Source organism: Podarcis melisellensis (genome assembly GCF_964234715.1).
Source record: "Podarcis melisellensis genome assembly, chromosome: 11".
Classification (NCBI taxonomy): Eukaryota; Metazoa; Chordata; class Lepidosauria; order Squamata; family Lacertidae; genus Podarcis; species Podarcis melisellensis.
Genome location: NC_138543.1, coordinates 62,911,640 through 62,937,572, shown reverse-complemented (window position 1 = coordinate 62,937,572; position 25,933 = coordinate 62,911,640). Strand labels below are relative to the sequence as shown.

At 50.1% G+C, this 25,933-nt stretch overlaps 2 protein-coding genes across 2 annotated transcripts in view; one reads left to right on the top strand and one right to left on the bottom strand.

The window, feature by feature from the left end:
- The first annotated feature begins 1,379 nt into the window (after window positions 1–1,379).
- On the top strand, window positions 1,380–14,021 carry LOC309380117 (B-cell differentiation antigen CD72-like). The gene is made up of 7 exons (XM_081929948.1): window positions 1,380–1,789; window positions 1,874–1,981; window positions 6,456–6,545; window positions 6,799–7,104; window positions 9,187–9,368; window positions 10,554–10,645; window positions 12,047–14,021. Exons 1-7 carry the CDS (start codon window positions 1,588–1,590, stop codon window positions 12,168–12,170), a joined length of 1,104 nt encoding a protein of 367 aa, XP_081786074.1. The 5' UTR covers window positions 1,380–1,587; the 3' UTR covers window positions 12,171–14,021.
- A 2,703-nt stretch (window positions 14,022–16,724) lies between these two features.
- The window catches only part of TESK1 (testis associated actin remodelling kinase 1), a 34,037-nt gene continuing 24,828 nt past the window's right edge, over window positions 16,725–25,933 (bottom strand). Inside the window, exons 8-10 of the mRNA XM_081929745.1 lie at window positions 20,926–21,015; window positions 19,813–19,960; window positions 16,725–18,668 (exon numbers count right to left, since the gene is read on the bottom strand). Of these exons, the coding sequence (XP_081785871.1) occupies window positions 17,725–18,668; window positions 19,813–19,960; window positions 20,926–21,015 (1,182 nt within the window). The 3' untranslated portion in view covers window positions 16,725–17,724. The remainder of the gene's footprint in view (window positions 18,669–19,812; window positions 19,961–20,925; window positions 21,016–25,933) is intronic.

Sequence of the window (25,933 nt, the reverse complement as noted above, 5' to 3'; positions counted from 1 at the left end):
CCTAAAAAAAACCCCAATAACTTCAATTCTTAAAAGAGGTCAACAACTTTGGTTGGCCCTTTGGTCGGCCCTCACAGCCCTTCACTTCGTCAAATCTGGCCCTCTTTGAAAAAAGTTTGGACACCACTGCTGTAGAAGCCCACCCCCGATGGCTTGCTTGCCTTGGGCGGCCGAGGCCACTGCCCTGTGGGCTAGTGCTGGGAGACCCCTTCCATCTGAGGCTAGCATGTATGTGTGCATGGAAATAATAATAATAAAGATTCTATTAGAGAAAACGCCTACCAACTCCAAGGACTTTCATTCCAAGAAAAGCAAATCCCAGGTATGTGTTGTTGGGTCCTTCCCACCCCCACCCCTCCAAAAAAACCAAACTCAGCTGTCCTGGCTGATGCAGAGGTGGTGCCCAAACTCTGGCACTCCCTCTCTGGGGAAAATATTTAGTAATATTCATTTTTCCCATATACAAAGACAACATCACTCACAGGCCATCAACCATGTTGCTTAGACCTATCAGATTCCTGAAAAAACGTAACATGAAGTAAACGTAACATGAGGTATGATTGTAATCCAAAAATGGTTACCACACATCATAGAAAAGACGGGGGCTAGAATTTCTTTGGCTGCATGATTCTAGCAGATCAGCTTTTCAGCCGGGGCTATTTCCCATGCTCAATGTTCAAGCCCAAGGCAGTGCACCAGTGCATGGCTCTTTCCATATCTGCTGCCACAGGGAGGAATCTGCTGCCCCACTTTGTGAGGAAACCAGACCCTGGGTAACCACCAGGAACCCCTGGAATCTCCCACTGCTTGGAGGCTAGAATGGCAGGCAGCAAGACAAAAGTCAGTTCTTAAAACCCAGAATGGGTAAGCGGAATTGCAAAACTACCACATATGTTAGTAAGATCCAGTCTCCCCACATCCCCTCCCACAGGTTGATGTTGCCCCTGGGATTGTGTGGGATATTCGCAAGGGGGAAATATCTGGCCTAAGTAAGAGTTTCAAAAGGATTCCCTTCATTGGACCAAAACTGTTTTAAAAGCCCCCAAAGTGCCCTCCATTTTAAAATTTTCAATAGAGATTATTACTTGAAAGTTCATTTTGTGGCCAAATTCTCCCTCAGTTAATATTTTGTATATACCATATTTTCCCATGTATAACACACCCCAGTGTATAATTATTTTGGGAGGTTCAAAATTAAGAAAATGTGCTATGCACTGTGTATAAGACAACCCCTTATTTTAAATTTCAAAAATTTAGGGGGGGGGAATAGTCTTATACACGGAAAAATATGATAGCTCATACTCCTGCCTCTGATGTGTCAGGGACATTCACCAGAGTTGTTCTAGAGCAGTCTGCTTGAATGGCTGTACTTTAGAAGAGGAAGGAAATGAACCCACGTCCTCATTCATGCGCACGAGGTCTACACTTAACCAGTGAACTGTGGCCCCACACTGAGCACACGGCACATGCTTTGCTCTGCAGGGACAGACAGTGAGCACATCAGGCGCCTGCCCTCTGGGGACCAGGGGAGGGCGTTTCCTTCCAGACCCTACCTGACAGAGCGGGGGCAGCAGGAGTCCAGATCTGATGCTCCGTGGGTCCCACCTGCTCCCGAGGACCAGTGGCCCAGCCCCACTCTCCCCACTCAGAGCATGTGAGGCTCAGGCAACTGCTTCCCCCACCCCAGGGGCATCTCAGGGCAGGGCTGGAGCTCCCAGGATGTCTCAGGGTGTGACTCACGCTGACCTGAGATTTGCAAAGGTCCCTCGAAGGGAGAGCCAGGAGGAAGGTAGAGGCGCAGCCAGCCCAGATCTCCCCCCAGCTCCCCCCACCCCATGTCAGCACCTGTTCCTCACACCACCTTGTCTTCCAGAGCCAAATGATGAGGAGCTCACCTATGAGAACATCCTGGGGCCCAGGACCAGGGGGCAGGAGGAGGAAGAGGAGGAGGAGACCCCCAGGGAACCAGAAGATGCAAGAGGTGAGTCTCTGGTACCCTCCCCACTAGGAAGATGCTGCCAGAGAGGGAAGGGAAGGGAAGGGGGGACTCTGGAGATGCTTGTTCTCCTCCACCAAATGGAGGCTCCTCACCAGGGCTGGATTATACCCTGTGGAGGCCCCCAAGTAGTCAAAATCTCGGGGGAGAGGGCCTCACAAATTATGTCCTAATACTTTTCTTATTTTACCAACCAACCATTTTAACAAACCAATTTTATTATTTTGCCATGGGCTCCCTAAAAAGCATAGGGGCCATAGGCTGGTGTCTATCTACGCTGCCTACTTAGTGATTTATTATTATTATTATTATTATTATTATTATTATTATTATTATTTGCTTTTCTGTTTTATCATATCATCAATGCATAATATGTTACAGTCAGACCCATAATAGTAAGAAAGAGGGGGGAGAGAAATAATAATAATGTATATAATAATAGATTCAGGTAGGTAGCCATGTTGGTCTGACGCAGTCAAAATAAATTAAAAAAAAAACACCTGAAGAAGTGTGCATACACACGAAAAGCTTACACCAGAACAAGCTAAGTTGGTCTGTAAGGTGCTACTGGATAATTTTTTATTTGTAAATAATAAATTATAATTTGTAAATAATAATAGCAACATAACTTATCCCTCCAGTTTAATTAACTCTTATAAACCTTAATTTTAACTCCCTGTCCACTCTTTCTCTGGTTTCCTGTCTGTTGTCTTTTTGACTGCGTTGTCTTCTTCTACTAAATTATTTTCATTGCCTTACACTGTCCCACTTTGTCACATCCATTGCTGAGCATTCTTTTTTCAGTCTGTTACACTTATTTTCTTGTTAAAATGTTTTTACATGTATTCTATATATAATGTCCAGTTTCCGTATAAATTCATAGGGTCTTTACTTCCTAATCTGTTGTGCTGGCAAGTTCTATATATTCTTCTCTTGATGGTACGGCATCTGTTCTCCACTTTCGTGCTACCAGAATTTGGGCAGCTGTAGTCACATCCATAGAGTAGCTTGATTTGGGGGGGATTTATATTGTTATTCCACTGAGTGCTCACTGGAAGGACAGATCCTGAAGCTGAGGCTCCAAGACTTTGGCCACCTCATGAGAAGAGAAGACTCCCTGGAAAAGACCCTGATGTTGGGAAAGATGGAGGGCACAAGGAGAAGGGGACAACAGAGGACGAGATGGTGGGACAGTGTTCTCGAAGCCACAAACATGAGTCTGACCAAACTGCGGGAGGCAGTGGAAGACTCAGAGCCTGGCGTGCTCTGGTCCAGGGGGTCACCAAGAGGCAGACACGACTAAATGACTCAACAACCATATTGTTATTATTCCCAGAAGGAAAGCTTCTGGATTTTTAGGAAAAGTTCTTTTAAACATTTTCTTAAATTTGTTACAAACCACCTCCCACAATTATTTTATTATTCTACAAAACCACCATGAGTGATAAAATGTGCCAATTGTTTCTTTACATCTCTAGCACAGGCCACTTTTAGTTCTAAACATTTTAGCTTGTTTACTTGGCATCAAGTACCATCTGTGGATCATTTTTAAACAGTTTAAACTAGTAGTTTAAATTTAAATTTATTTTCCACAAATGTTCCCACAGGTTCAGACCCACATCTTGTGCCCATTTGATCACAGATGATTTCACAATTTTTTATTTAGTTTCCCAATCTAATAATACCCTATACATTTGAGGGGGGAAATTTAGATCTTAATATTTCTTTTTCGAATTATGATGGTTTTTCTGCAAATCCCCATTTCTTATTCACCTTACATTTTGAATTGATTTGATGATAGTTTAGCTAGTCTGAAACAAATTCTTTAATCTCTTTATTTTCCTGAAAAGTATAATAAATCATTATAGGTACCCCAGTTACCACTCATATATTTCCTTGTCTCAGCTTCTATTGGGGATAAGCACCTTGGCGTTTTGTTTTCAATTTTGTTTTATTTATTTTTTTTGTATTTTCCCCACACCCTAATTAAGTTTTTTCTAATAACATGGTTGGCAAAGCTTTTACGTATTCCTGCTTTGCCATACCAGATACAAGCAAATCTAGCAGCTGTGTGTTTTCCAGCAGTATCCAGTCTTTTATCCGACACAGGCAGGCAGCTTCAAAATACAATTCCAAATCTGCGAGTGCGAAACCTCAGCTTTAAAAGTAGGGGCCACATTTTATTCCACATGTTGCAGGAGAGGAGCAGGTTGTTTCAGGATGATGACTGTTTTATGCAATATTGTGCTATTCTGAAGTGCCTGCTCTTTACAGAACTCTTCTATGCAAACAAGTGAGCAAAGGGTCCCTCCAGCTTGCCACTGATTTGCAGGTGACATTTAGGTTTGCACAGATTAGGGGACTCTGACACCCAACTGCAGCAAATCCATTTTTTTAAAGGATCAGTCTTTAAAAGGGAAATAAATCCTGTACAACCTGCAAGAATCTGAGTTTTCTTGGTTTGGAAAGTGATGGTGAAATGGATTCAAAAGTATGGGGTGGCAAACAAATGACTAAGGGCAAGCAATCACAAACAATGCAGAACAAATGCTTTACCTCTACCTAAATGCTGAATAAATAAGTCCACCTAAGTTTGGCGCAAGTAAATACTCAACAAACAGATTGCCTGGAGTCGCCCAAGCCAGTTTCCCTTTCCACCAAGGGCCACTTTGCTTAGCAAATCAGCACCTCTTGAGACCACTGACATTTAAGATGCAAAGTCTGCATTTTATTTTCCTTATTTACTGTAAGTGGAACTTTTTTTATCAAGCAAATATGACTCATTCTGGTGTTTTGCAGAAGTAAGAAAACGGCATAGATAAGAAAGGTTCTTCATTTATCTGAGAAACTTAAAATACAAGTTCAAGATGATGAAAGGGGTATTTATCTCAATAGATTTCTGAACTGCCTTGTCTTCTGGACACCCATCTGTCCAGCTGGTTTTGTCGGCTCCAATAATGAATAATAAGCCCAGCAATAATATTCCACATGCATGTGACTTTCAGCATTCAGAGTTTAGCTTAGAAGGACCTTGTAAAGTAAGGCAGTCTGAGTATTGTGCCAGGTATCTAATCACCATCAAATCCACAGGCCCCAGGTTGAAGTCCTCCTTGCAGCCCCTTGTCCTCCACATTCATTGACAGCATTACCATCAAGGATCCTTCAGAGTCCAGAGTCCTGCTCTTCTGGTCGTTCCACTAGCACAAGCATTTCTGCTTGCCAGACTGAACGACTCTCCCCGCTATCCTCCCTTTGCATATTGTCCTGGGGTTCTCCTGACCACCCAGAGCTGAATTGGGGAGCCCAGGGAGAGGTGAGAAAGGGGGATCCCAATACAGTCGCTGGAACCCTTGCGCCTCAGTGTTGCGTTCATGGAATCTGGGCCTTTATCCTTCCCTCTCCCTTTGCTTCCAACATTCAGTCTGCACCACCAAGTCTTCTCGCTTCTCTTCCCTGGCAACATGAAGACAGCCGAGAAGATGGAGTGAAAATATTTGAGTTATTGAAATATCCTCTGAGTCGAGAGTGGACTTCATGCTCTTTATTCAGCTCATAGTGGTGAGGAGGAATAGAAGTTCTCCCAGAATGTCTGCTTTTTTATACATTATTTACACAATGGGCCCCACGTGATTGGCTAATTCCGGGATTCTCCTGTAGGCCAATCAGGTTGCGGATTCACTTCCACCAGAAGCTGGATTGGGTGGCTCCTGTGGACCAATCAGACTGCTGCATTCTGGGTCCTATTATTCTAGGACCAATCAGACTGCTGCATTTTGGATCCTATTCAACTCAGTACATAACAGTTATCATCATGAATGCTTGAAAGGTGGGGATCTCTGCCTTTTAGAGGGAGAGCTGTATTCTGAGACTAATCATTTTCCTGCTTGGGATCTAGATTCCAGACATCTTCCATACAAGCAAGAATCACAGTGTTTTGGAGCACAGAGTGTTTGGGAACCCAGCCCAGCATTGTCTCCACAGGCTGGCAGCAGCCCTCCACGGTTTCAGACTGGGGCCTCTTCCATCCCCCCCCCCGGAGATGCCACCAGGGACTGACCCTGGCACCTTCTGCATGCAGAGCAGCTGTTCTGCCAATCAGCTAATTCTCTTCCCAGTTCCCAGTACAGAACAATGACTGGATGGGCCAAACTGCCCAGAGAATGAGGCTTGTCTGCACCCAGTTCAAAACATGCTCACTCCTCGACAACTATTCATTCAACATTTTCAGGAAGGCCTTCCCAGCGAGGGGCACTGAAGGCAGGATCCATCCCTGCATGAGTGCACCTTCTTACCTCCTTCCCATGCACAGCACAGACACACAGTCCTGAACATGCCTCGGAGCGCCAGCTGTTACAGGGACCAGGGGCAAGTGGCCATTTCCCAACTGCAACCAGGCAGCTTTGGGGCTAAAAGCAGTCAGTCAGAGCCCCCAGCTGATCCCAGTGAGTTTCTTTTGCAGAGTCAGACCGTCGGACCTGGTACGCCATCCTGGCCTTGTTGGCCACCTGCCTCTTCCTTCTTGGCACCGCCATAGGACTGGGGGTCCAATGTGAGTAGCGGGTGCCCCCTGCCCAAATCCATCACCCTGGGAATAGCCAATCAGTTGGGGGGGGGATCACAGCTTGCCCCCTCTGCCCTGGGCTCTGGGCATGAAAAGGTGCATTTGAATAATGTCATTCATGGGGCCCACCTTGCAGGGGTGTGGTCCCCTGGGAAAAAGCCATCAAGGGAGACCAGCTGCTTTGGCTGCTCTTGGTGGGGAAGAGCCCAGCCTGGTGTCCCTCCCCCCTTCTCCTCTGCAGATGGGCAGCTCTCCCAGCAGCTCCAGCGGGAATCCCAAAACCATGCGGCGCAGAGCAACCTCCTGGCCCAGAGACTCAGCACCTTGGAGGAGAGCCTGTCTGGTTCTCAGGAGCTGCTCCACGAGGCTGAAAGAGATCTCCGTCTCACCCGGAAGGCCCTGGAGGAGAGCTGGAGGGATGGGAACAGGACACAGCGGCAGCTGGGAGACCAAGTGAGGCAAGCAGACCGCAACCTGACGCATCTGAAGCAGGAGAAGGAGCAAGTCGAGAGAGCGCTGGGCCAAGCCACCTCCTGCCAGCAGATGGGTAGGTCTGTGGTGTGGGAATGTTCAGGGAGGCAGGAGAGGATATATTGTTTGTTAATATCCTTCCTCACTTGCGCTAGCAAGTTCTATAATTTAGCAGAGTTTTACATTCCCCTTTTAAACGCACAGCAGGTAGCTGGTTGCAGGCTTGTGTAAGCCTCTTAATTTTAGATTCCTGGTAAGTCCCCTTAGATCCCTCTTAAAAGAATAAACACACCACAATCTTGTGTATAGTATATATAAGAAGTTTACTCACATTATCAGTTCACAGATGGATCCCTGAAGGCAGACTTAGTTACAGATATATACATGTGGGTCTATCCCATATGGGGATAATCCCAGTGTCCTCTGTCAGCTGAAACCAACAGGGCATTTCTAGCTAAAAAGCTGCTCCAACGATGGAGAAGTCAAAGAGAGAAAGAGTGCTGCGTGACTTGTCCTTTTGTTACCTGCACAGGTAAGGTCATGCCCACCTCTAGTCACATGCAAAAGGAAGTATGTCCCAATTAGGAGGACCAAACATGCCCCTGCATGTCCACTCTAGGAAAACAAGGAATGTTGTACTTGACTGCTATGTTGTACTTGACTGTTGTACTATGACTGTATCACATCCCACATGGGGGGCTGGGGGAGCCCTGACCCTGTTCATTGCTTAGACAGATGAGCATTTATTTCAGGGGTGTGGCCTGTTGATAGGCTGGGAGGGGGCTCTGTTGGTGCTGCTACTCTATGGCAACTGTGCCACACCCTCGGGCCCCATCTCTGCGCTCAGTGTGATCCACTCACCGCATCCCAGGAACATACAAAATGAAACTGAAACTCTTGCATCTCCCAGATCACATGTTATTGTTTGTGCCCAGCAGCCATCATGCACCACCGGTCATCACTCGTTCTCTATATCAGGCACGTCCAGCTCTATAGAGAATGTATAATAAAACAGTATAATAAAACTGGCAGTGATCTACCCATTGGCATTGCCCATAGTTGTTGAGCTTTTTCAGGGGGACAGACCAGAGTTGGCATCAGTTGTTGAGATTTTTGGGGGAAGGATTGAATTAAAACAGTCCTACAGGCCGCTGCCCTCCCTCATTCCCCCAATCTGCCGCCGATGCAGGAAATACAACATTTCTAAGCGGCATCAGCAGCAACGATGTGCCAGGGGCGGGGCACGTTGCGAGCGCTAAGGAGCAACAGGGGGGTCACTTGAGAGCCAGCATGGTGTAGTGGTTAAGAACGGTGGACTCGTAATCTGGTGAACCGGGTTCGCGTCTCCGCTCCTCCACATGCAGCTGCTGCGTGACCTTGGGCTAGTCACACTTCTCTGAAGTCTCTCAGAGTGCTTGTTGTGGGAGAGGAAGGGAAAGGAGAATGTTAGCTGCTTTGAGACTCCTTAAAGGTAAAGGTAAAGGGACCCCTGACCATTAGGTCCAGTTGTGACCGACTCTGGGGTTGCGGCGCTTATCTCGCTTTATTGTCTGAGGGAGCCGGCGTACAGCTTCCTTAGGGTAGTGATAAAGGGAGATATCAAATCCGAACTCTTCTTCTTCTTCTTCCTGGCTCCTCTGATTGACCTGGAGCATCCCAGCGATCTACCTGTCTATCGAAGTTGACCAGCTCGACATTACTGCTGTATAATATCTCATGAACTGGACCTCGCACAGATTCTCTTCTGCAAAGCCACAAAAAAGATTTGTTGCTGAAGAGCACCAAATCAGAATCTGCCAGGATGCTAACAACAACAACAACAACATATTTATACCCCACCCAGTCTGGGTGGCTCCCAACAGAATAATAATAATAATAATAATAATAATAATAATAATAATAATAAGCAGCAATAAAACATCAAACATTTAAAAAGTCCCTAAACAAGGCTGCCTTCAGATGTCTTCTAAAAGTCAGATAGTTGTTTATTATGAATCTCACCCCCCAAATGGTGATACCCTGGAGGGGCACACAGGCTCTCAGCAGATTGGCAGGACAAGTCTGTGTCCCGCCAGGGCTTGGCTGCCAGCCTGAGGCCACCTGCCAGTCTCAGCCGCTCCGAAGCTGAAAGCCGCTCTCTTGACCTTCTCTCCCCCAGGCTGCTGTCCCCATGGATGGAAGATCTTCAGGTGGAAATGCCTGTGGGTTTCACCTTCGTCAGAAAGGAAGAGCTGGGGAAACAGCAAGGAAGCCTGCCAAGCCAGGTCGTCTCAGCTGCTTATTTTAAAGCCCTGGAGCGCAAGGGAATTATGGGATGGTGTAATAGCAAGGGACGAGGAGGTAATAACTGTAGAGTACAAGTAGCTCCAACATAACGCAAGGGGGTGGAGGGTGAGGAGGGGACGTTCGAGTAATGGAGTCAAGCCTTACTGGCCAGTAAGAGAAACCCAGAAGCAGGTTATTCTCCAGTTCCACCCAAAATGAAACCCATTGATTTCACACTGCTGGGGACCCAAACTATAGAACAGGAAGTCAAAATCACAGAAGTGGAAGCAATGAGATCACAGGGAGCGAGCTATGTGCAGCGTGGCCCAGTTCACACACGGCTGTGAGCAATGGTTCCTAGCTTGCTGTGAACAAACAGTTTCTTCTGAACCAAGACAGGTATGTTTCACCTGCCCTGAAGAAACCCATATCAGCTGGCAGATGGAGACCCCGGTCCAGACATTGCGCTCAGCTTGGCTTCCTCTCCTGTTGTGAAGCAGGAATGATCCGGCCTGCTGCTCATTCATGGTCAGCCATTACCCACAACTTGCTCTGATGATGGGCAAAATGGACCAGGGGGAGCTCCTAGGGATAGGCCACCCCCCCCCCCGTCACCTGCAGAGCATATCCAGGGGCCCACAAGAAAGGATATTCAGCACTAGGGGTGGGGAACCCGTTTGGCTCCACCTGACCTCACAAGGTCACTGCAAGGCCCGGCTAAGCAAAGGTTTCCTCCTCCGTTTTAGCCAGCCTTTTAGTGAAAACCCAACCCTGAATCAGGAAGGACCTTGAATGTAAACCTAATAGGAAGAAAGGAAGGGGAAGGGGAACTCTCAGAGACTAGAAAATGAAACAGAAGCAGGACAAATGCAGTCTAGGGGAGGGGAAACAGCAGCTCCTTAGGACCCCAGGGATGATTTTTTATTATTATTATTATTATTATTATTATTATTATTATTATTATTATTATTATTATTTATTTTATACCCCAGCCACTCTGGTAGTTGTTTTTCTCTTTGACATCTGGTGGGAGGGTGTTCCACAGGGTGGGTGCCACTACCGAGAAGGCCCTCTGCCTGGTTCCCTGTAACTTGGCTTCTCGCAGGGAGGGAACCGGATCTGGACCTCAGTGTCCGGGCAGAACGATGGGGGTGGAGACGCTCCTTCAGGGATACTTACAGCTCACTGTCCAAATAACTCACTCATCCATCACAATTCTGACTCCACTCACTGGCTAAAAACACTCTTTTTGCTCAACAGCCAAATAAATACTGGATTGGTCTGCAAAGAACATGGTCTACAAAGAAGCGGGGTTGGGTTTTCACTTGGGTTGATGACACCCCTTATGAAGGGTAAGTGCACCAGAGAAGGTCCTTTCGGATGACTACAGGATAGGAAGGATCCAATCCCCCCAGAAGGCAAAAGCACAATAGCTCAGGTAGAAGTTCCACAGCCTCTCAGGAAAGGAACCATCAGGGCCAAGAGGGTGGCAGGGTGGTCAACAAGCAGAATTGAGGAAGCTATGAAGGGCAAAAAGACCCCGTCAGAAAAGAAAAAAGATCATAAAGTTTGGCAAAAGAAGCAGCAATACAAAGCAAGAGAGATGAATCACACTGAGCACATTTTTGAAAACAGAGGGCTGTATCCAACTCGGCTTTGATCAAAGCAGAGCCATCAGAAGGAATAAGGTCAAGGGACCCCTGACCATTAGGCCCAGTCATGGCTGACTCTGGGGTTGCGGCGCTCATCTCGCTTTATTGGCCGAGGGAGCCGGCGTTCAGCTTCCGGGTCATGTGGCCAGCAGGACTAAGCCGCTTCTGGCCAACCAGAGCAGCGCACGGAATCGCCGTTTACCTTCCCGCTGGAGCGGTACCTATTTATCTACTTGCACTTTGACGTGCTTTCGAACTGCTAGGTTGGCAGGAGCAGGGACCAAGCAACGGGAGCTCACCCCGTCATGGGGATTTGAACCGCCGACCTTCTGATCAGCAAGCCCTAGGCTCTGTGGTTTAACCCACAACACCACTCGCATCCCATCAGAAGAAATAGACCTGAGTTAATCCTGCCATCAATTTCAGTGGGGTATCAGTCTCCCTCCAGGTCCAAAACAGCCCAAGGGGAATCCAGACAAGATCCAAGGAGGCAGAGGAGAGGCTGCCCCAGACCTCTCAGCCAGACCCACCGGCTGGCCCTCCTCCTCTTCCTGAGTCTCAATGTGGCCCTTGCGTGACTCTGCAGGGAAGAGGATGGGGACCAGAGGAGCCTTCGTTTCTCTTGCCTGCCTCTGGCTCCACCTGCTGTGCAGATCTCAGCATCATCTAGCTCTTATCATCCACTTTCCTCCCCGTTTGAACTGGACCAGAGAAGTCCCCACCCACAAGCATTTCAATCTGTATACAAGGAGCCATTTTCCTGTTTAGACCAGGAGGCGTCCCCTTCTGTGTTCCTCCCTGCCTTCTAATTTGGGGATTCTGTGATGCCAAAAGCCAAGCATGCACCTTGTCTTTCCCAGCTCAGGAAATGCACAGAAACTCCCAGCCAGGCAACTGTAAATTCTCAGCACAGACTTTTTAGATTGTGGCACGATATCTGCCGTAGAAATTCCAGACCTGTTGCCCCTGTGGGCTTACAACCAGCCCTGGAGATTTGGATGCCGCCAACAGTAGAGGGAGCAGCCCATTGTGCAGAGAGAGAGAACTAGGTTGGATTTTGTCCCTTGAGTTCTTTCATAAATTGCTTTTTGAACCTTTCAGAAGTGAAAGACTTAGTCAGAGATGGGATTATCAGTTTGGAACACTGAAGAGTGGAATCATCTCAGTAGATATTGAAGAAACGCCACATCCGTACATTTGTGAAAAGGCAGCCAGCCCTGACTGACCATTTCCTGCTTGAGAGGTAAGAGATGAATTAGGGGAGGCAGAGTTGCTCCAGCCCCTCGGTCATTTTGGCTGCTGTTTTCTGAACCTTTTCCACCTCAGCAATATCCATTTTCAGGTGTGGCAACTACAAGTGTGTTCCACATGCAGTCACGGCACCAGATTTGTATCATGGCAGTTTCATGACATTAGCAGTTTCGTTTTCAATTCCTTTCCTAATGACTCCCGGCAGAGATTTTGCCTTTTTCGCGGCCATGGCACACGTGGTCTGCATCTTCAACAAGCTCTCTGCTGTGACCCCAGGGTCTCGCTCCTGGTCCAGTTCAGACAACCACAAGCTTGTACATGAAATCAAAATTTTCTGCCTCAAAGTGCATCACTTGACCCTGGCTTGCACTGAACAGCGTTCGCCATTTCCCCTCCCATTCGCGCAGTTTGGACAGGTCTCCTGGCCGCTCTTCACAGCTCTTTCAACAACCCTGAACAGCTTCCTGTCATTAGCAGACTTGGTCACCTCACTGCTAACTTTGGATCAGTTATGAACAAGCTGGAAACCACAGGTCCCAATCCCCGATCCTTGGGGGGCTTCTTTCCAATTCTTACCATTTGCATTTATTCCTACTCTTTGCTTCCTGCAACTCAGCCCCCCCCACCTCCCATCACGTCAAGAAAATAAACAACTGAGAAACCTTTATCTCATTATACATGATAAAGCTATTCTTAGCCATCTCACCCCTTGCTTTTTCCTGTAAGACCTATTACAGTCGTTAACAGGTTTACCACACCTATCAGCCAATCCCCCATTCCCACCACCCTTCTGAGTAATACCCCTCCCCACCCTCTCACTCTATATAAGGGTCTGGTGACTTCTGTTTCTGTGTATCTGAAGAAGTGTGCATGCACACGAAAGCTCATACCAAGAACAAACTTAGTTGGTCTCTAAGGTACTACTGGAAGGAATTGTTTTATTTTGTTTTGACTTTTAGAAGACATCTGAAGGCAGCCCTGTTTAGGGAAGTTTTATTCTGTTTTTAGTGTTCTGTTGGGAGCAGGCCAGAGTGGCTGGGGAAACCCAGCCAGATGGGCAGGATATAAATAATAAAATGATGATGGTGGTAATGATGTTTGTCCCACGATGTTCAAGTCACGGGTCCAGAAGGTGGGGATTTTTGCTTCTTTTCCTCCTGCTGCTTTTTCTGGGAAAATCCGCTCTTTACTGCTGAACAGGAACAAACGTCAACCCACAGAAAACCCATTTTGTTCTTCTCATGAATGTATTTCTAATAATGTGTTGGGGTCCGTTGCTGTTTGCTTTGCTAGCCAACCAGGAAATGTTCCTCATGGGCATCCAATTAATGCTTGGAATTTGCAGAGGCCACTGCAGGTCCTAGGCGCACAAATTGGGACGTCTCAGGTCCTTGAACTGGTGGACTCCGAAGAAGGGGACGGCACTTCTGGAGCTGCTTCGGCCACAGAGTTCTGCTGGAATAACTGGACATGAAAAAGGGTCACTTTCCTTCATGAATGTAAATTTCCCCATGGATGAGCTAATCCCAGGTGCAAGGTCAGCCAAGCCAGTTGCTATGATAACAGCCCAGTGCCCCAACTCTATTTGTAATTAATGCATGTCAGCTCAGGAGTGTCAGTCTGTGAGTCTGCAGTTTGTCTGTCTGTCTGTCTGTTATTTGTGTCGCTTGCCCAGTGCTACGTCTCAAAAGGCTCAACTTGGAGCAACGGAGATCATTTGTAATTGTAGGTGTATCTGTATCTGCAAGAGCCTACCGGCTGTATCAACATTTGGAACTGTCTGACGGAGCCTTATCTTCTGCAACAGTAAACGATCTGAAACTTTCTCGGCTGCTGCATGGTGACTGGTACTGGGAGCAACTTCCACTGTGTGGGGATCTCACCTGAGATTCCCAACAAGCTCACCTGTCCACATGGGGAGGGGCATCCCTTGTTCACGCTCCTTGGCAGCACCACCATCACATTTGCAAGGCCGAGAGAGGCAGCCACCTTGGGCTGCAGATGGGTGGGTGTGCCTGGATTGGGCCGGCCTGTGTGAGCTGCCAGGCCTGAGCCTCTTCACATGCTGCCGTCAGGTGCAGGAAAGGATATGGCCCCACAGGAAGCAGCAAAGTCCAATCCAGCTGTTGGTCCCATCAGATCTTGGGCATGGAATGAGGTGTATCTCATCCTCGGGCAGCAAAATTCCTTGAACAGCCCTAATCTTAACACAGGCCTTGACATTGGGACACTGGACCAGCCTGGTCACACCTGGTGGCCACCCCTGCCTCCTGTGGGAGGGAGTTCCACAGTTTTAACCCTGCACTGCATGAAGAAGGGCTTTCTTTTGCCTGTCCTGGACGTAATAATAATAATAATAATAATAATAATAATAATAATAATAATAATAATAATAATTTATTATTCATACCCCAGCCACTCTTGGCGGCTTCCAACAAAAAATTAAAAATACATTAAACCATCAGTCATTAAAAGCTTCCCAAAACAGGGCTGCCTTCAGTTGTCTTCTAAAAGTCAGATAGTTGTTTATTTCTTTGACATGACATCTGAAGGGATTGCATTTGCCACCACCAAGAAGGCCCTCTGCCCTGTAACTTGACTTCTCGCAGTGAGGGAACCGCCAGAAGGCCTTCGGCACTGGACCTCAGTGTCTAGGCAGAACGATGGGGGTGGAGACGCTCCTTCAAGTCTACTGGGCCAAGGCCATTTAGGGCTTTCAAGCTCAGAACCAACACTTTGAATTGTGCTCGGAAACGTACTGGGAGCCAATGTAGGTCTTTCAAGACCGGTGTTATGTGGTCTCGGCGGCCGCTCCCAGTCACCAGTCTGGCTGCCACATTCTGGATTAGTTGTAGTTTCCAGGTAACCTTCAAAGGTAGCCCCACGTAGAGCGCATTGCAATAGTCCAAGTGAGAGATAACCAGAGCATGCACCACCCTGGCGAGACAGTCCTTGGGCAGGTAGGGTCTCATCCTGCGTGCCAGATGGAGCTAGTAGACAGCTGCCCTGGACACAGAACTGACCTGAGCCTCCATGGACAGCTGTGAGTCCAAAATGACTCCCAGTCTGCGCACCTGGTCCTTCAGGGGCACACTTGCCCCATTCAGGACCAGGGAGTCCCCCACCCCCGCCCACCCCCTGTCCCCCCAAAACAGTACTTCTGTCTTGTCAGGATTCAACCTCAATCTGTTAGCTGCCATCCATCCTCCAACCGCCTCCAGACCATAGCTGTCAACTTACAGATTTGAAAATAAGGGACCAGCAGCCTCGGAAATAAGGGATCAGCAGCCAAAATAAGGGATTTTCAGAGCACAGGTATGTTCAGCTTCTGAGCCCCTCCGAGCCAAAGGCAGAAAGCCCAGCCAGCAGCCAAACGAAGCCTCAAGCGGTGGTTCCCACAGCGCAGCAACCCGGCAAAGGGGATGCAGCAAGGAAAACCACCATCACCTCTCCGCTGGGAAGCACTGAGCAAAGGCAGGCAACGCGGCCGATTTGATCGGCACAAGGTATGCAAGCTCCACCCCCCAGTCGTTCTTACGACTCCTTATTGGGTGAGCAACGCAGCCAAGGACAGATATCGCTCTTATGTGATTGTAATTGTGGGGCACCGGAATCGTTGCATCACATAATTCTTGATTGTGCTTTTCACTTATCGGCCAGGAGCAAGTTTCTTGCTCAATATCTTAAGGGAATTGCCGATGATACGACTGAAGCCAAACTGAGATATCTATTAAATGATGATGACCCCCTAAGATCACTCATGGTTGCCAGATTCTTGATCAGCGTCCTATCCCTAAAGAAGAGAAACGGACTCTTGTGTGGCTCGGATAATCCCTTTAAACCATGATCTATGTTTTAGGATGTAATTAGGTGATATCACCATTGATGTCTTCTATTAATTTATGAGCAAGGGCAATGTTTATGCTACAAATTTGTTGTAATGTATGATGCTGGTCTTTTGTTTTTGTTTTGCTTTGGTTCTTGTCTGTTTTTTGTAAGTTTTGGCGATTTTAAATTTGGAGGTTCAAGCACATTATGGTGGTATGGGAAACTGTCGTGTGACGGGCCAATGGCCGTAATAAAGATCAATCAATCAAAACGCAGCCAAGCAACACAGTTGGAGCCTCCCTCCTCCCTGGGAGGGAGGGAGAGGAGCTGCTTCCTTTGAAACCCGGGAAATTTAAGGGACATCATCGATAAGAGACAGCAGCGGGACACGGCGCTGGGATAAGGGACTTTCCCGCCAAATAAGGGACGGTTGACAGCTATGCTCCAGACACTCACACAGGACCTTCCAACATCCAGCTTCTCTGCGTGTCCCGTGTTATGAGAGAGGGAGGCAAACATTTTCTCTCCACTCTCACACGCCATGCGGAGTTTATAAACTTCTATTGCGCTGCTTCTTCCTCGCCTTTTCTCTAAAGGAAAAAAGGAAGATGCAGATCAAGCCAAAGACCCAGCCCCCTGCTGAAGCCCCCTGACCAGCCAGATCTGAGATCCCAGGACGCCGTGGGCAAAAACCAGGCCGTTTCGACCGTCATCATGTTTTATTTCTCCAACACTTTAAATAAGCTGAATACATAAAGCAGCATTTGTCGTTATTAAAAATGCAGCTGCATCCCACTGGGGCACTGAGTATAGGGGGGACGGGGGGGGGACGCTGAGCCTCGCGCAGGAGGGGGGCCGAGATGCAGCCAGAAATCCGTACTCATCATTATTGCACATGGGCAGGAGAGAAGTGCTGGGAACAGAAGACAGTCTCCACCCCCAACTCCCCCCCACCTGCCCACCCCCCTCCAGCACTCGTACAGCTCAGGAGCACCCAGGGGGGAGGCTGAGCCCCCCCCACCAACATTGCAGGTCCAAACTTGTGTCTCCCAGTTTCCTAGCCCCAAATGTGGCACGCACCCTAACACTTTCCTACCCCCCCATTTCTGTCTCCTGACCCCACCCCCCGGTCCTTAGAGTCTCTTTCTCCTCTGTCATCCCCCCCAAACAAGCAGGGCAAGTATTATTGGGGGGGGCAAGACCCCCTGGTCCCCAGGCCACTATTTCCAGCCCACACCAGGAGGTCTCACCAGGCCTGGGTTTGCAGAGGGGGCACTGCACTGGGGTAGGCAAAGCCCCCCACCCAGAAAGAAACCTTAGGGGGGGGTCTCTCGGATGCTGGTGTGTGGCTCCCCTCCCCAGCCACCTTATTGCACTTCCGCCTGGCTCATGGGAAGGGCCCCCCCTTCCTTCCCACAGCTCCTGCCAGGGCTGGGGAGGGGGGGTTCCAGGCACCGGGAAGCTCCTTTGCTACAAAAGGCCACAGGGTGGAATCTTAACCTCCCGCCCCCCCCCCATAAAAACATGGCCCCACAGGCTCCTCCGCTTCGCCAGGCCCTGAGCGCCGGCCAAGCACTGGCACTGGCTGTGCCACCTTCAATGTGCTGCGGCGCCCTGAGGCCGCACAAAGGGTCCGTTGTGGGTCCGCAGCTCCCCTTTCGCCCCGCCGGGCTCAGGGGGGCCCCTCTGTGTGTCCCGCCTTAGGACTGTGCTTCGGGCAGCTTGAGGCTGGGCTCTGTCAGAACCGGGCCCTTGTGGTGCCTCTCCGGGCACAGCAGGCTCTTCGCTTCGCAGTTGAGGTTCTGGTAGGCGGGGGCGCTGGCGGGGGGCCGGTGGCAGACGGAGGCAAAGCTGAAGCCAAAGGGCCCCAGGCAGCAGGCGGGGCAGCTGAGCACCTCCTCCTGCTCCAGCACCCCCACGCTGCCCCCTCCGCTCAGCGCCAGGGCCGACCCCGCATGCTCCAGCGGGGGCCCCGAGCCGGGCGGGGGCACGCTCAGCTCCGAGAAGCCCCCTCCCCAGCTGGGGGGCTTGCTGTTGTTGTTCAAGAGCAGCCCGTTGGCGGGCCAGGGCTGCATCCCAGAGACGGCCGTGCGGATGAAGCTGCCGTTGGCCACGGAGGGCGCCAGGGGGGCGGGCGGCTCTGCAGGGAGGGCTCTGGGGGGGCTGTCGGGACTGGTGTCCATGAGCTCGCCGGAGGGAGGGGAGCGGAGGGGGCGCTCCAGGCTGCTGCAGTCCAGGGACAGGAGGGGCTGGGGGGGCCGAGGACCCCCCCGGCGGGGCATCTCCGGGGAGGCGGGCAGCGAGCGGCACCTGCGGGCCAGGGCGGCCGGCTCGGAGAAGTCGCAGTGGGCCTCCACGGCCGGCTCCGGGGTGACGGGTGTGCCCGGCGGGAAGGGCGAGGGGGGAGGCAGGTCAAAGGTCAGCGAGATCAGCGACTTGCTGGGCGTGTCAAAGAGCTTGATGCGGCCACCCTGGAGGTCGTGGCGCTGGGAGAAGGGGTTGACTCGCTGTGGGGTGTCCTGGGGCGCCCTGGGTGGCACCATGTCCGACTGGCTGCGCGAGAGGCGCTGGTCCGGGGGCACGGGAGGCTGGTCCAGCAGGCTGGACGGCATGGCGGGCAGCAGGGGGTCCTGGGCGGCTTTGTCTGGAACAGAGGGAGAAAGGGGGGTGAGGGCAGTCAGGGGGTCACCGAGAGGCAGACCTCAAAGCACGATGACTAGATGACCTTTGGGTTCCCCTCCAGCTCTGCCGTTCTATGATTCTATGAACAAGTGAAGGCTGTCGCTTGGACTCACATCACTCGGGAGGGCAGGAGTCCTTTGGAGCAGGCGTGGCGTTGCCACGACATTACAGTGTTGCCCAGTGGTTAGAGTGCTGGACTAGGAGCTGGGAGAGCTCAGGGTTCAGATCCCCACGCAGCTAGCAAGCTGACCTTGGCAGGCAGGCCCTGGCGCTTAGCGCAACTTACATCTCAGGCTTGTTGCAAAGGAGGAGCATGCAAGCCACTTTGAGCTCAGTGGAGGAAAAGGTGATGTATGAATGTAATGAATAAATAGAATACTAATTTGCAAAAAAATATATTATATGCCACTTTCAAGGCAAGGCAGTTGGCAGAAGGCTGGTTAAAAGGAATACTTTTTAAGCTGTTGTTTAGAGTCCAATGCCTTTGTCCCAGAGAGGCTGTGCACTTAGAACCATAGCACTGCAGAGCTGAAGACAATGCGAAAAGTTAGAGACGACATAAAAAAGCCAGAAGAAGGAGGGAGGAAAGTCAGCTCTTAGGAGCAAGTACAAATGTACAGTGGTGCCTCGCAAGACGAAATTAATCCGTTCTGTGAGGCTCTTCGTCTAGCGGTTTTTTCGTCTTGCGAAGCAAGCCCATTGACAGCTTAGCGGATTAGAGCTATTAGCGGTTTAGCGGCTTTTAGCGGCTTATCAGCTTAGCGGATCAGCTGATAAGTGGCTTAGCTACTTAGAAAAAGAGGGGGGAAAGGGGAAAAAACCCGCAGGAACTCGCAAGACATTTTCGTCTTGCAAAGCAACCCCATAGGGAAATTCGTTTTGCGAAGCGCCTCCAAAACGGAAAACCCTTTCGTCTTGCGGGTTTTCTGTCTTGCGAGGCGTTTGTCTTGCGGGGCACCACTGTAAAATGTAATGTACAGTATGTAACTAAAAAATTAATAAAGATTATCATAAAAAAAAGAATTGCAGGGCTGGAAGGGACCCAGAGGTCATCTAGTCCAGCCCGCTGTGACACAGGAATCGAAAGCCAAATTGGGAAGAGTTACCACGGAGGGAGAGTGCCGGGCTCCCCGGGGTGCTGGTCCTGTCGCTCTGCAGGGCGTCTCGGGCATCTCTGGCTGCCAGCTGCTGCTTCAAGATGCCCTCCAGGCGCTGCGTGATCTCCAGGAAGGAGGGCCTCGAGGTGGGCTCCATCTAGGGAGGGGAGAAGGTACTTGGCTCAGCAGAAGACACACACACACCCCATCTGTGGGGAGAGGCACTTGCAAAACAAAGCCCCAAGGCTTTGTGGGTGGGGTGGGGCTTGGTGGGCTGCTGCCTCCCCGGCAGACAAAAAGGTCGCCTTGGCCAGGAACCAGGGGGGTCTATGGGACGGAAAGTGGGGGGTCCAGGCTGCCTTCCCCTCGGAGACTGGGAGCAGGACAGATTTCTGGGCATGGTACGCAGTTCTCACTGACTTCAGTCCCCCCTAAAGGGAAGTACTGTATTTTTCCATGTATAAGACGACCCTTATTTATTTTAACCCGAAATTAAGTTGTGCAGCTTTTGGGGGACGTGGGGGAGGTCACTTCCGCCAATCGCTCACCCGCCTGCCTGCCACTGCCAATCGCACACCTCACTGGAGATGCCAATTGCCTGCCCGCCTGGCCACAGCCACCAAACAGCCGCCCCATCGCCACTGCCAATCTCCTGCTTGCTGCTGCCATTAATCACACGCCCGCCCCCGCATTCACAAGAGGACACCCAAATTTGCCCCCCCCCCTTTAAGCAAAAAGCATCATCTTATACAAGAACAAATACAGTAGTTCTTTGGGCGACATGTAGCTAAACGGTGGAACTCCCTGCCACAGGAGGCTAGAATAGCCACCAAGCTGGATGGCTTTAAAAGAAGATCAGACAAATTTGTGAAGCAGAGGACTCTCAAGGGAGGGAAGCAGCCAGGAAAGCTTCCTTTAAATTGAACCCAAAAGCTGCTCTCAAGGCCGGTGATCACGGCTGGGGCTGGGGCTCTGTGTTCCTCGGGATTTGCCCCCCCCCAGCCCCTGCAAAACCACCACACCCAGCCAGGGCTGATTCTCTCGCAGGCGTATAGGGCCAGATGGGTCTGGCAGCCTGAAGGCTCATTCAGGTCTGGGGGTGTGTGGGGGGGGGGGTCTTACGCTGCAGCAGTGGAAGGCCAGCTGGAGGAATGTTGCAGGGCAGTCGGCTCCCACCAGGTTGCAGAATGCGGCCACATCCAGCCCAAAGTCCTGCAGGGAAGAAGGGAGAGGGAGGTGAGTGGCGTGAGAAAGGCCAGTTCCCAATATTTAAAATCAATAAAGATTAAACTGTAGTTCTTTTTGTGGTGAATGGATTCAATATTTAAAACCAAGAAAGATTAAATTGCAGAAAATGGCCCATGCTAGGGATCACTGTCGCAGGACACCCCCCCCCATCATTCAGTTTGTACAAACTTCACACACACTCACACTCACACACCATACGCTACGCTTCTGTTATAAATTCATAGAAAATCAACCATACATCAGATCTGCACTGTTCCACTTTTATTTTACTCCATGAAAGAAGGACTACAAAATGGGGAAGGTTTGATGCAGGGCAGCCATAATCCCTTCACCTCTCAGCACATCCACAGCAGCCCTGCCCAGTTGCTATGCCAACCCTGATGGTCCCAGACAGAAGACCATCAAGATCACAAAGAACTTGCATATGGGAGTGGATTCAGCATGGACTGGAACAAAGGACAATGATCAGATCTTCCTTCTGGGGGCAGGAAACTGCAAACTCCCCTCTGTCACCTGGAAAGTACTCATGGGGAGGGGGAAAGGGGGAACCAGCCAGGTGACAGGACACTCAGGTTACCACCAACTCCTCCCTCAACCCCTCCTTTCTGTGATGTATGCATGATGTTTCTGGGGGTGGGCTTGATCTACAGGATGGGAATTTCAAAAGCCTTTATAAGGCCTTGCGCGCCATTTTTCTGGGTCCTTCCTCTCTCCTGCAAGTGAGGGGAATACCCTGTTGCAACAGTTCAATAAGGGCCAAGCCCACAGGCTGCTGTTTTGCTCCAAGTTATCCTGGTTGGTGTCTTTGCTTTTGTCCAAGGGAGCCCTCGGATTTCTCCGTTAACATCACTAGGAAAAGAACCAAGAAGAAGACTGTCGATGTCATAATGCCGTTATACAAATCTGCAGCCACATCTGGAAGGCCGTGTCTGGTTCTGAATGCCTCGTCCGAAAAAGGGTATTTCTGGGTTGCAGAGGGATCAGAAAAGGGCCACCAGAATTTTCCAGAGGGGTGCAGAGACTCCCCTAAAGGGAAGGTTGCAGCGTTTGGGATTTTTTTAGTTTAGACAAAAGATCAACAGGTGACATGATAGAAGTTTTTTTTAAAAAAAAATAGCCATGACATGGAGAAAATGAAGAGTTTCTCCTTCCACCCTAGAACTTGTGGACAGTCAAGGAAGCTGAACGTCGGGAGATTCAAGACAGAGAAAAGAAAGTCTTTCTTTAGCCAGTACATACTTAAACTCTGGAACTCACTGCCACTGGAAGCAGTGATGGCCACCAGCCTAGACAAATTTATGGAGAAGGAGAGAGCTAGCAATGGCTACTAGCCAGGAGGGCTGGACTCGGCCTCTGCGGTTGGAGCCAGCAATGCTTTTGTGCACCAGTTGCTGGAAACCGCAGGAGGGGAAAAGAGGGCTCTTGTGTTCGAATCCTACTTGCTGGTTTCCCACAGGCATTTGGACTAGGTGGGTCCCTTGGCCTGATCCAGCCATTTCTCCTTAAGTTCTTATGACCTTCCTTACCCCAAAATAATACGGTAAATTGCTGTGTTGGCTCTTTGCGAAAAATAAGTGGGTTTTGGGTTGCAGTTTGGGCACTCGATCTCTAAAAATTTTGCCACCACTGCCCGAGAGCCTGCTGGAGACCAATAATAATAATAATAATAATAATATTTTATTTATATCCCGCCCTCCCCAGCCAAAGCCGGGCTCAGAGCGGCTAACAACAGTAAAATAACAAAATTTACATAAAATCACAATCAATTAATTGAAATACATTCTAAAATCAATTCATGAGCCTCTGTCGTCCTTCACCTGTCTGCTAGACCCAAACATGAAATGCATTTGGAGACGCTAAGCTAAGGGGTCAGTGCAGACCCAGCCAAAAATGATGGAAGGACCACAAGATTTGGTGAGGGGAGGAAACGACTTGAATTCCAAATGTGTGCAGGGCTCAGCGTCCAGCCGACTATGTGCTCATTCTGCCGAGAGCAGCTACTGCAGACCCCTCCCTCGCCGAGAGAGAGAGAGATCTGTGCAACGCAGCCCCCGGCCACAAGGTGGCAAGCAGGGCCTTCTCCGCAGGGCCAGAGGGTGGACCAGCCCCTCTCTCCATGCTCCCCTCCAAAAGGGGAAGCCCTCAGCCTGGCAGAGGCTCCCCCCCTCACATCTGGCATTCTCCGGAGGCAGAAGGACAGCAGCCTTTATCTCACAGAGCAGGCATCTTTCTGGGATGATGGGGCAGTTCTGGGGACGGGGTATTATCTGCACAATGGCATCCACAGGCAACATTCAAACAATCATCAAGCGTGGGGGCTGACACTCTAAAATTAGATGACAAGACAGAAGTACTGTTTTGGGGGGACAGGGGGTGGGCGGGGGTGGGGGACTCCCTGGTCCTGAATGGGGCAACTGTGCCCCTGAAGGACCAGGTGCGCAGCCTGGGGGTCATTCTGGACTCACAGCTGTCCATGGAGGCGCAGGTCAATTCTGTGTATGCAGGATGAGACCCTCCCTGCCCACAGACTGTCTTGCCGGAGTGGTGCATGCTCTAATTATCTCTCGCCTGGACTACTGCAATGCGCTCTATGTGGGGCTACCTTTGAAGGTGACCTGGAAGCTGCAATTAATCCAGAATGTGGCAGCTAGACTGGGGACTGGGAGCGACCGCCAAGACCACATAACAGCGGTCCTGAAAGACCTACACTGGCTCCCAGTACGTTTCCGAGCACAAGTCAAAGTGTTGGTGCTGACCCTGAAAGCCCTAAATGGCCTCAAAGGCCCAGTATACCTGAAGGAGCGTCTCCACCCCCATCATTCAGCCCGGACACCGGGGTCCATCTCCCGAGGGCCTTCTGGCGGTTCCCTCACTGCGAGAAGTGAGGTTACGGGGAACCAAGCAGAGGACCCTCTTGGTAGTGGCACCCGCACTGTGGAACACCCTCCCATCAGATGTCAACAAGTATCTGACTTTTAGAAGACATCTGAAGGCAGCCCTGTTTCGGGAAGCTTTTACTCCTTGATGTTTTATAGTGTTTTTAATATTCTCTTGGGAGTTGCCCAGGGTGGCTAGGAAAACCAACCAGGTGGGGAAGGTATGAATAGCAGCCTAGAACAGGTTGTTCACGGGACCATCTCCTCCAACCAGTCCCTTCAACATGTCCCGAACTGGGGTGAGATGGGGGGCTCAGGTTTCTCTTTGTGGCCCCTTCCATCCCTGCTGCCTCTGAGCCAAGGCTTCCTCCTTCTCCAGGCAAGAATCTGACCTGCTCATCTGAGACTTGAGCGGCTGAACTCCCTCTTGCTTCCAGAGGAGGGGAAGGATGGAATATGTATTTGCTATAAACAGATGCAAAGGACTTTCTGGGCGAGTAGAAAGTCAGCCCCAGATCTGGCAACCTTCTCTTCTCCTGCTGAAGTTCTCTGGAAGTGGGGTCCCTCCTGCCATGGCTGCGCTGAGCCTCCAGGGTCAAGAGACAGTCAGGCTCCTGAATCCCAGGAGGGGAGAGGATTGCTGTGCTTGGATCCTGCTCGGGGGTTCCCCCAAGAGGCACCTACTGGGAAAACAGAGTCTTGGACTAGGTGGGCACTGGCCAGCGTTCAAAATCCACCAGGCGCCTTTTGCACCCGGCTCTCAGCCACTTGCAACCTAGTGAAGATGCCCAGATGATGCCTGACATCTTAGGTATTTTGACGTCTTAGGAATTTTGAGGTCTTAGGTATATGTTAAATGTTCCTAAGTGTACCAACCAAGCCCGTACTGTACATAGATCAGCACAGGAAGACCGACCTGGAACTATTTTGATTCCCAAACTGAGCAAATGATTTCTCTGCAAGGTCAAAGTGGGAAACCTCCCCATTGTCTCTTTCCTCACAAATCCTGTCTTAAGGGTATGTCTGTGTTTGAAGAGGGTAAGCCTGTGACCTGGCCCAGGAACTATTTATCACTACAAAAGACTGGCCAGGCTCCCCAGGCAATTAATCAAGTGACCATTAAACAGGTAACCTGGCAGACAGGAGGTAAACAAAGCACTCAGATTTCTGCTGTAGACCGCCCTTTCTGTGATGTAGGTATGATGTATCTGGGGGGGTCTTGAGCTACACCCCTTCTGTGATGTAGGTATGATGTTTCTGGGGGTGGTCTTGATCTACAGGGGGGCAATTTCAAAAGTCTATATAAGGGCTTGCACACCATTGTTCTGGGTTCCTCTCCTTCCTCCCTGTTGTGGGGGGAGTGGGGGACCCTGTTGCAACACTTTAATAAAGATCAGGCTTACTAGCTGCTTTGCTTCTCAATATTCTCTGGTTGGCCTCTGTTATTTTCCCCTACCAATAGGGAACCTACGTAAGGACTCTATATGGGCTCTTGGATACCCCATAAGGGGGAAAAGGGGCAGATTTTGTTTACAACAAGGCACACCCCCGGGGATCCTTGGATCTGGACCATTCTCGCCCAATGGCAACACATCCTGCCGAATTCTCTCCCAGATATTTTATCTACACAATCAGAATGAATTTCAGGAAGCAAAAAGGAGGGAAAGTCTTGCAGAAAACCCAGAGGGTCTCTCTGTGCCCTCCTGCCTTCTTCACCTTGAAGTCAAGGCTGCTGTGGAATTAGAGGTGGGGCGGGGGCTACCACAGCAATGGCTTCCTCCCCCCAAGCCCCTTCCTCTTGCCCGGCACAGCCAGGCAGAAGCTCCTCTCCATCTTGGCACCAGGAGAGGTTCTTGGTTCCAGAAAAGTCATTCCGGAAACGCCCAACCCAGAGGCTGCCTTCCGGGGCAACCTATTATTAGGACACAGCCCAGTTCTGAGGCAGGCGGCTCCACGGCAACCGAGACCAGAGCGGAGAAGCACCAAGGGCAAAGGGTGGGGGCGCT